The sequence below is a fragment of the Poecilia reticulata genome, linkage group LG15 (assembly GCF_000633615.1).
Source record: "Poecilia reticulata strain Guanapo linkage group LG15, Guppy_female_1.0+MT, whole genome shotgun sequence".
NCBI lineage: Eukaryota > Metazoa > Chordata > Actinopteri > Cyprinodontiformes > Poeciliidae > Poecilia > Poecilia reticulata.
The window spans coordinates 21,982,624-21,993,579 of record NC_024345.1 but is presented as its reverse complement, the minus strand read 5'-3'; the positions used below and the strand labels follow the sequence as shown (position 1 = coordinate 21,993,579).

The following is a 10,956-nucleotide window of genomic DNA, read 5'->3' as shown; positions in this document are numbered from 1 at the left end:
TTTCACAAAACTGAAGTGGAGACACTTTTTCCCACGGAAGAGGATTAGGGCCATTGAAAAAAAAAAAAAAAAAAAAAAAAAAAAAAAATCAAACTTTAATCTAAAGAATGCTGGTATTAAAGTCAGAATATTGAGGAAAAAAGTAATCATTCTGAGATTAAGGTTAAAATCCTGAGATTAAAGTCAGAATTATAACCTTAATCTCAAAATTAAATTAATCTAAAAAATAATCTCAAAATTATTATTTTTTTTCTCAGAATAGAACTAATTCTGAGAAATGTTATTCTGAAAAAAAGTTAGAATTTTCATTTATCTGTTCAGGAATTGGATAGGGTTTGTTGGAAATATTAATTATGCTGGTTATAATTATGTTTAGTGTTGAAATATTAGATTGATTTTGTTTGTTTTGAGTAGGCCTCAATTTAGGTTACCTTTAGACTCATGGTTTAATAATATAACTAAAGTAGAGCTTTAGTAGAGCACAGACAGATAGCTAAGCTATACTGCTATTGTCATGTTCACAAACTCTGGGTTGTGTTAACATTAAATACATTGGATGACATTATTTAAGCGACAGAACTGAAGTGGAAAAATTAAATACACCAGGGCCGTGCAGAGACCTTTGGAGGGGCAGGGGCTCAAAGTTAAAAAGGGGCACATTGAACAAGATCTTAAAACAATTGTTGAAATTTAACTGCAATAGAGGAAAATTTTATATCATTTTCATGTTAAATTTGTGGCAACCAGAAGCTACCATTAATTAGTTTGACATGTTTTTAAATATTTTCTTAAAGTTTCACTTTCATTCCAGATTTTGACTTTTAGATTGTTTTTAATTATTGAACTTTTTATTTCCTTTGCATCTTTATAAAAAATTTGTTGTTTTTTAAAAAGATATAGTTTTAAGTCATTAGGATTTTATTATTTGATTGTTGTATTATGCGACTTCTGTTTCATTATTTTTGAGCACAGCTCTTCGGTCTTGGAGTTAGAGTTCACTAGAACTAAATCAGGAACAGTAAAACTCCAGAGCTGCAGAGTTTAGATCCTGCATGTTCGTTTCTGGTGTAAAATAAAGACAAAACCTGAATAAATAAGTTACTTCTAGTGTTTCTTTTCATGCAATTTAAAACTCATGTCACGTTTTTAGACTCAGTTCAGGGAAAATATCAACTGAACAAACTGAACCATGAATGTAAAGACGATCAGACTGGAAATGCTTTTTTTTTTTCCATTCATTTATTGATTTATTTTTCATTTCTGAGGCATAGAAAGCTCCATTAGGGAGGTCAAGTGAGAAAAAACAAACTATTAATTTATCCTAATTCTACAAACTATAGATGTAACTATAAAATTACATCTGAGAGGAAATCTGATGAGAATTTTATTTCATGATAGTTTATATTTAAGCCCAGTTGTTTGTTTTATCCAATCTAAGTATTCGCACACATTCATGAATGTAGATGGTATCAGAAATGCAAAGCATGTTCCACATTCAGCAATCACACCACAAATCATGCCGTTGAACACCACTGCTGAACCAGTCGCTCTGTAGAAAAATTTATATCAATATATTTATTTATGTTGTAAAACAGAAGGGTTCTAATCACTGCAGAGAGATATTGATGAAACAAACTTACATGACATACGTCCTTGTCTGGTGCTTCAGTAAGGAATACATTCCCGCATGTCGGGTCCAAGTGGTATCCTGAACAACATTCATGTCGACACCCTGAAGAGGTGTTGGAATAGGAGCGTTGGTTACTATAGACAAACATCATAAACATGGTCTTCACTCCACCTTCTCTGTAGAGACAGAAACAAAGATTTTACTCTCATAACTTCAATATTTCTCTCACGTCGCTCATAACTGGGGTTGGTTGTCGTCGCTGCCTCTCCTGCCAGCTGAACTGCATCACCTATAAAACACAATAAGAATAAAATGTAAAAATACAAGATAATGTAGAAAATGAACTGTGACGGAGAATAATGAAAAAAACTAATAAATCCATGGAGGACTTCATCCTCTGACACATGAGTGTCCACCTCCAGTCCTCAGTGACTGTGTCCTGTGTCCTTTACATGCGTCTCTGGTCCAACATACCTGAGCTAACTGGGTTCTGGTTCAGGTGTGCTGAAACAGAGGCAGCAGGACTGGAGGAATGGAGACAGAGAACCTGAAGTCATGTTTCTCAGAGACAGACTTGCATTTTAAGACGATTATTTCAACTTGGTAGCCGAGCAGGTGGGACGTCTGTTACTGGCCTCCGAAGCTTCGGCAACATGATGTCATGTTACGATACGATCACAGGATCGTATCGGATTACCTGGTTCTACTGTTTAGCTCTCCATGGATGAACTTAAACATTGCTACATTAATCCTGCAAAAAAGGTTAGATTATAATGAACACACAGAGAACCTGATCATCTGCAGATAAAACCGTCATAATGTTTCCTTCCTACCACCAGTGAGCTGCCGTCAGGACCCACTCAGGGGGGATCAGAGATCCTCCACACAGGGACGTTAGAGTGTAATTGCTGCCCTTAATCCGAACAAATCATCACAGTTTTGGCCTCCAGTGATTCTCTTCTGCAGAGAAACATTTGAGTTCACTGAAACACCTGAAGAAGAAAAAGGAGGACTTTACTCAGAAATCAGGTGCAAACATGGCTGCTGGAACAGAAAAAGGATAAACGGCAAAAGATTAAAAAGCATCACAGTTTATATGCAAAGAAGTTTCAGTCTGAAACAGAATCAGAGGAAAGTGTGAGAGTCACGGAGAGAAGCATCCTCCCTGGAACCAGTGGAAGTGTGTCCAGTGTCTCCAGTGTGTCCAACTCACCCAGCAGAACCTTCAGCAGAGCCATTGCTGCTCCAGCTTCCTGTGAAGGCCTGCAGTCCTGCAGCAGCTTGTAAACTCTGTACACAACTTCCTGCTGGACAGGAAGCCACCAATCACAGGACGGCCACTGATCTGTCCAATCACAGGACGGACACTGATCTGTCCAATCACAGGACGGCCACTGATCTGTCCAATCACAGGACGGCCACTGATCTGTGCTGTCATTTGCACACAGAGGAACTTTAACAACTCATCATTCTAAAGAAACTTGAAAAAAAGTTCTTGTTCGTGTGACAGATTATTTCACTAATAAAACATTTCCCCCTCTTATAACTTAAATAATCAGCCAATGAAATAAGAACTTTTTCACCAATATTGACTTAAAACAAGCAGCTCTTGCTCCCTGATAAAGCACAAAACAGTCTGGTGCAGATCCAATGCTGTGTCCAGGAGATACAGCTGTTGGTGTAATCTAAGAAGCACGTGAAGTCAGTGTCAGTATCATCAGTGGTCATTCATATCCAGTTTGGTGCAAATCCAATGACAAGCGATTTAGAGCCAACCATATGCAAACCTGCGACAGACTGGAGATCTGCTCAGGGTGACCCCGCCTCTCGCCTGGAACGTTATCTGGAGAGGCATCAGCAACCCTCCCGACCCCACTGACGGACAAGGGTGTAAAGAAGATGGATGGATGGATGGAAACGGTGAGGAATTGACATTTTCCCTCTGGCTACACCCACACACTCTTAGGTCTTAGCATCATGCTGTTTTGTTGCCATCAGACACGGGTTTAAATCTGTATTAATCAACATTTGAAAGAAGACATCCAGAATGTTTTACAAAGATATTCCTTTAAATTCCATGGTTACTACACAGCAACCTCAAACGTTTTAGGTATAAAGATCCAAAACAGCTATCAGTATTGCAAAGAAATGCACATTTTTTTGCTTGCGATAGCTTGGAGCTTCCAATAATTTAACAACTAGCAGTAAAATCCCACTAAATGGGTTTTTCAGGTTCTCTCATATGAAGCAGACACCTGACAGTCAGAGAGGTCAATGTTTATTCACTTGCTCAGCTGCATTTTGACCTGGAGACCGATTGTGTAGGTCGTCTCCTGTGACTGCCTGCTGCTACGCATGGAGGTCGGTTTATCCAGGAGTTTAGATCCTCATATCGAACATCACTTCTTCTGACTCGCATTTTGAGACACTAGTCCTTAGTGTCTCAAGGACTAGTGTGAGTATATGGGAAATTAGAAGGGAAAACAAAAATATAAAACACTCATGGATACCAACTGGTGACTTAAAGAGCATATTGATGAATTATTTGTTCATAAATATTGACTATAATGAGAACTGCGTCGTACCACACCTCCTTGGGGCCTCTCTTTAGATACATATCTGACCTTAAGAAACCTGGAAGAAATTTTAGAGTGGTCAGAATAATTGTTGCATTTTATGATGGGAGACAAGAACCAGCTCCTGCAGCAGGAGTGAGAGGCTCAGTGGAGCCCAAACTACAAAAATATTTTTACACTTAAAAAGTTCAAGTACTACATCTAGAAAGTATTTAAAGCAATCCATTGTTTTCTTACTCTGCAAATTGTATTAAATTAATCTCTTACCTCAAAGTTCTACACACACGTTTGCCATTGTGACAATGCCTAAGAAAATGCTAATTAATCACTTTTAAATAAGTATTCACAGCCTTTGCTTAATTAGCACGACCACCAGATGGCGCTCATTGGTCGCCATCTCTAAAAGCAGGTAAAACATGATTTATGATTTTAGAACAATCTAAACAGGTCAGGACATTTAGAGAAGCAGCAGTTGGAAATAATTTGTTGTTTTATATTATCTATATATATTCTTACAGCCTGGAGGAAGCAGGCAGGACCCAGCCTTTACTTTCTCTGCTTCCAAGTAAGAAGTCAGTTTTTCTTCTTTCTCCCAATAAAGGATTCAGCTATTTTTTTATTCATTCTTGTGATTACAAAATGGAGAACAGTACATTTTGATGACACCCAGGGTAAACGAAAAGGCTCTGTGACGTGCGTCAGTATTCCCACAATATAAATCAGCATTTTAATTTGACCAGGTAAAAAAAAAACACAATTGACACAGTTTTAGACACATATGGCTGAATTATGGGTGGGTTTTTTGTTTGTTTTAGGAGAAAACAAACAATAACGTTAATAATGTTGTATTTGTGTGCAGAGTTTTTAGGAAAGAGATTAATTGCAGTGCTGGGAATAGTTTATGGATACACAAACTCACATTCTCATACTCACCACATGATGACTTTGATGAAGATGCCAAGCAGAACAACAAATGATACTGACACAAGTGAGGTCTTAACTGGAGCACTAATGATTCCTGGGAATAGAAGATGTGAAGAAAAAAAACAAAACAAAGACATGCAAGATATCTTTAGAGTTCATATATTTCATAGCCATCACTTTATAGCCACAGACTTATAAAACAAAGTAGAGCATGACTAGAAAAATTGAGGGAACAGAAAATTCTTCAGTGAAATAGCAGAGTACCTCTTCTTTCATAAGGTCTTTCATCCTGCATGCTCCCTGAGAGGAAAAACAAATAAAGGCTGAATCAATCACTGTTTAAATCTGCTTTTACTGCAGTATTCAGGCACACTAACCACCTTCCATGTTTCTCTGATTACCTTTTTGTCGACCAGTCAGATGAACCTCTGGAGATGTCTGATTACCAAGATCGTTGGTGGCCACACAGTAATAAATCCCCCCCTTGGTGATATTAAGTCTGTATACGTCTCCGTCGGCCACTTGCATGGCTCCATTTGTGCCGTTCCTGAACCAGGTGAAGAAGCTGACGGGAGGATTGGCTCTGCTGGAACACGTCAGGTTCACCCAACCATCTTTTGACAAACTGATGGAAGCTGAAGTGTTTTTGGGAGCATCTGTGGAAAATGTGACACACGTTCAGTTTACTGATGAGAACCAGCTGATGTTCTGACCAGGTCACTTACAGAAAACACTGAGGGTCACTTCTGCCTTTGCAAACTTGTGCTTTCCTCCATCCACAGGATATCTGACGAAGCAGGTGATGTTGAATCCATCATGCGTGTCTGATAGCGTGATGTTCTTCTGGATTTTATCTGTAAACGTTCCGTCCGTGTTCTTCTCCGTCAGTCTGCGGTGGTCTGGTTCCAGGTTCCAGGTGAGTTTGGGAGGCGATTGTGGACAGGGAGTGAAAGCTGAGCACGTTATGATGACAGAGTTCATCTCCTTCATGTCACCTGAGATTTCAATCCTAGGTCTCCAAGCAGAATCTGTGCTTTCACATCACACACACACACACATTTCACAAAGTGAGATACAGCAGATTTACTCGACATGTGGAGCATAAAAAGATGGAGGATGATGAAAAATGAAGAACACATTTAAAAATTAAGTTGGGTAAAACGTTCAGTTTGTGTTGACAAACTGCTGCCTTTAACTTTGGACTCTGATCCCGTTAATTATCCTACAGCAGATGCTTAACTTTACATTATATATGTTGAGCATATAAACTGCGCAATTTAACATTTTGAAAATAAATATGCTTAATGGAAACAACAATTTAAAATAAATAAACTCATTTTTCGATAAAAAAAACTTTGGGGCTAAGATATCAAAATGTGTTTCTTTCGCACGGTGTATGAGGGCTGTTACAGACAGAAAGAAAAGAAATAAATTTCAGCCAAAAAAACAGAAATTATGAAATTAATCTCAAACATCTTCTAGAAAAAACTTGTACATTTCTGAGTTTCAAAGTGTGACATTTTTTTAGTACGAAACTCGGAAAATTTTTAAAAGACAAAGAGTTTTAATTTTCAAAACCCAAAAGAAATGTCCAAGTTTGATATTAATCTGAAAATGTTTTTTGGTGTCAATTTATTCCCTTCTGCAATGGCTGTAATACGAAGTTGTAATTTCACAAAACTGCAGTGGAAGCAGTTTTTCCGCACCACATGATCAACATTGTTGCCGCGGCGCAAACCGCAGAAGATGACAGGAAGTAGAAAGATGATGGCGCGGCAACATTTTTCATGAAATATCGCGCGAACAAACTTATTCACGTTTGATTTAAATTTAATTTCTTGCTTAATAAAAACACTGCAGAATATCGACAAAATCTTGCGCATATTTGTAATGGAAACTCCTTAAGACTTAGTAATGGAGTTTGTTGGTTTACACCGAAAATGCTTCATAATTCATTTTGTCTAGAAATAAATAATAATAATAAAAAATGGTCTCACCTCTAACGTTTACTTTAACCGGCTTACAAATAGCGCTTATTTTGAACGGGCCGTTCTCAACCCTGAAGTAGTATTTGTCCGCTTGCTCTGAGTTTATCTTAGAAAACACAGTGGTGCAGTTCTTCTCCCTCAGGTTTCCAGTAATATTCATGTCATATTTGTTTTTCAGCTGCTTGCTGTTGTAAACCACGTTTTTCGGACTGTTGAGAATCGGGGCTCCAGGTTTTAGCCAAAATCCAAATGTTTTTCTCCGAGGATTGAACTTGTGCTGTGGTTTCACTGTAAAGCTACAAGGGATTTGCAAACAGGCTCCACTCAGTGCCTCGATCTCTCTCGGTGCAGTAAAGATGAAGCCTTTGTCCTCTTCACATCCAGTCGGTCTTCCTGTAAAAGCGACGTAAATATGAGGACAACGCGGAGCAAAAATGTGCCTGAAGAAAAACTTCCCGGTCCATAAACTCCATCAGAGCTGAAGACTCTTTAAACAAGAACAGGATCCATTACTTGAGGCTGTAGCTCAACGTGGGAAAACAAACGGCTCACCTGAAAGAAAGGAGACACTCAGTAACAAGTTGACTGTCAGCACTGTCAGCATGTCGTCAGACACGGCGGCCATCACACTTCTACGAGCCTCCATCAGCTCAGAGACAACATGAAGGAAAAGTTAGAGTTCAGCTTAAATAACGGCCGGTAATTAATTAAAAATGTCAAATTACATCAGCGAGATGCAGCAGAGTCCTACAATGACGGCATGAGGCTCCTACTCAGAGTGCCTAGATGGAGCAGTGCTGGCCATATGTTTGTACATAATGATGTTCCCACATGTGCAGCTGTGCTCAGGAATCTCATGTATAGATGTATGTGTAGATTTTCTGTGTCATGCAATAATATAATTGCAATTTTAGTAAATCCTGTTTTTAGTACAGTGAGATTTTTCTCAAGATTGTGGAAACATTGGTGTCATCATTTATTTGTGACTCAGTGAATGTCATGTTTTTTTATTTTTATTTTTTATTTTATTTTATTTTATTTTTATTTTATTATTTTTCTCTTATTTCCTTTTTTTATGGACCTTTTTGGTCTGGAATAAAGATTGATTGATTGATTGATCCTACAGCCAAAACAGGAGTACGTTTCCAGCACAACTGAGATTAATCTCAGACATTTTCTAAAAAAAATGGGACATTTCTGAGTTTCAAAAGTAAAACACTTTTGACTTTTGGAAATTTTGTTTGTAAAGATTTCAACTTTTCTAGCTCAATCTACCAATTTTTTCTTTTTATTTTTTTTGTAGAATTTCTTTGACATTTTAAACCCAGAAATGATCATTAATACTTAGTTTTATTTTTTTAAAACATTGTTTAATATTATTTTTGGAAGAAAATTTTATTTTTTCTTCTACGTACAATGGCGCTAATACGCCATCATAAATAAATGTCACATTTAAATTTCCTAACTAAAATGTACTAAAAAATAAAAACAAAAACATCAAAGGTCTGGCATTAAACAATAAATTAGCAAACTTAGTAGAATAATAATTAGCCTTATGATCTTCATCTGCTCATCAGCAAACCAAACTCACTACTCTTCACTTCCTGGCTGGTTTGTTCAAATCAGGAAGTCATTGTTCGGTCAGATCTTGAGTTTGTCCAGGTGTTCGTCTCCCGTCCAGCAGGCTGACTTCACAACATTACGGCTCACAGTATTTAGTCTGACAAGAGAAAAATCAAATGGGTGGTTAGCATCAGTCCAGCAGCTTCTGCCCCGCAGCTACAAACAGGAACACGACTGAATGTGATCGTAATGTATTTGACATAAATGTAAATCATTAGTCCACATAACTAATCTTATCTTTAACATAAATATCAATTACTATACATGTTTTGTGTACAGGAAATATAATCACACATATAACACACATCTAACAGTCAAAGACCACCACAAATTGTAACTTAAACATTACTTTGCATCAAAAATTAAAACATACCTAACAAGAGAAAAAGTGGTGGTTAAGGTCAGTCCAGCAGCTTCTGCCCCTACACAATAAATAAAAATACAATCAATAACCCCAGACAGTTCCGACTGCAGGTCAATGGTTAAATGAACAGACAGCAGGTAGCAGGTGTAAAATTAAACACAGCTTAAATACACAACATTAATTATGGAAACAGTTCAAAGCTGTTCTATAATTAACAGGTTTCCAAACTGTTAATTGTGGCAAACATGGCAAAAACAAAAAAATGAAACCCTGTTTCTAATTAAATCTGTATAAAATATATGTTAAAATGTAATATTTGTAAAGAAAACACAGAGCTGGTCCTAATACAAACCACAGCTGGAGATGGCAACAGAGAAGGGGGACGAGCTGACAGTTGGTGGTTGCTATGGTTACCAGCAATCTCGAGCAAAACATAACATAACCATAATGTCAGCAGAAAATAGCTTTTCAACGAACCAAAATTAATTTGAACCAATTTGGACAAACTTCACTTCTATAATAATGTTGAAATAAAACCCATTTACACTTTCCACTCGTCAAAATTACAAAACAAACAGGATGCAATAATAAAACATATAAAACATTTATAATGTGCAGCGTCTTTTTCTTTCTTTAAATATGAACATTTTTACATTAGCCTCATAAATTATCTAGAAAAAAAGGGAAATTTCTGAGTTTCAAAAAGCGAATATTTTCGACCTTTTTGCGTTTCAAATGTCGGAAATGGTCCTAGAAGTCACCGTATGTTTTTAAAATGTCTAATTTTTGCATCTTAAAATAACAGTTGCTGGGCCTCAGTATATATGAGCTTTTCACAGTATTAAAGTTCATCACATTTTAAAACATCAGAATTTAGGAAACAAATTTGACTTTTTTTTTTTTACATCATGAATGATTATTATCTCTATGTCCGGAACTTTTAATTAGTAACGAACATGCGAACTAACTTGTTTTAAAATCTTAAAACAAGAAAATATAACCGGGGTAATAGCAACTTTTCCCCTCTGCTTTATTTTGATTCTCAAGCAAACTGACTATCCACTTCCTGGATCAGTCACGTGGTTCGACGCGCTTAGGGGGCTTTAAACGTCACCACGCGCAACATCAACCCGCTCTCACGCGCGCTTCATCCAAATCTAAAAATCTTCCTGGATTACCCGACACGCCTCGAAGCCTCGACACAGAAACACACAACTACTCCACGTCCACAGAGTGAAGAAAATAGTAAGAAAGAATATTTTTCTGTTTTCTCAGTTTGACTTATTTTCTCAGAAAGTGAAGCAGAGCAGATATTTTTACTCCAAATTTTCGCGCTCATTATTCCTCATATGATCATGATGTTTTTGGTTACTAATTAACAGAATTGTAACGTACATTTACTTGAGTAAAAAGTGCACTTTTATGAGTATTTTTACTACATTGTACCCTTCCTTAAGTAATTTTATGATAAAGTGTCGCTACTCTTGAATAAAATCTCTGGATGTTCTACCCACTGGGCTCTGACTAACTTCACTGAATGAAGAACATAAATGTTTTAACCAAAAATGCGCCAGTCAGACACACACCTGCAGATTTTGTTAAAGTTTCCATAAGTTTTACTTTGAAAGAAATTGATTTGGAAAAATGTTTCTTTTGCCTGATTTACTTATTTTGAACGTATATTCTAGAAATTATTTTAATTTCGACCTTTAAAACACCAAACTTTCAACATAACTATATTTGATTCATTTGATGCTGTAATTTTTAATACTAAATGATTGATGTTTTCATACTTTAGTAGCCTTCTTACTAAATATTTGGTAATATTTGGTAAGAAGAAGAGTAATTTCT

The 10,956-nt window shown here is 36.8% G+C and overlaps 1 protein-coding gene across 3 annotated transcripts; it reads right to left on the bottom strand.

The window, feature by feature from the left end:
- Positions 1–3,891: 3,891 nt before the first annotated feature.
- On the bottom strand, positions 3,892–9,518 carry LOC103477139 (sialic acid-binding Ig-like lectin 7). 3 transcript variants are annotated; one of them, XM_017308802.1, is made up of 11 exons: positions 9,458–9,518; positions 9,115–9,163; positions 8,710–8,838; positions 7,671–7,767; positions 7,128–7,511; positions 5,856–6,158; positions 5,532–5,786; positions 5,395–5,430; positions 5,140–5,224; positions 4,216–4,264; positions 3,892–4,080 (listed from the first exon to the last, which is right to left on the bottom strand). In XM_017308802.1, exons 4-11 carry the CDS (start codon positions 7,762–7,764, stop codon positions 4,066–4,068), a joined length of 1,221 nt encoding a protein of 406 aa, XP_017164291.1. In that variant the 5' UTR covers positions 7,765–7,767; positions 8,710–8,838; positions 9,115–9,163; positions 9,458–9,518; the 3' UTR covers positions 3,892–4,065. The 3 variants fall into 3 exon arrangements, with proteins under 3 accessions (XP_017164291.1, XP_008428276.1, XP_017164290.1); XM_008430054.1 differs by having other exon boundaries at positions 4,221–4,264; XM_017308801.1 differs by having other exon boundaries at positions 4,221–4,264; positions 7,671–7,764.
- Positions 9,519–10,956: the final 1,438 nt, after the last annotated feature.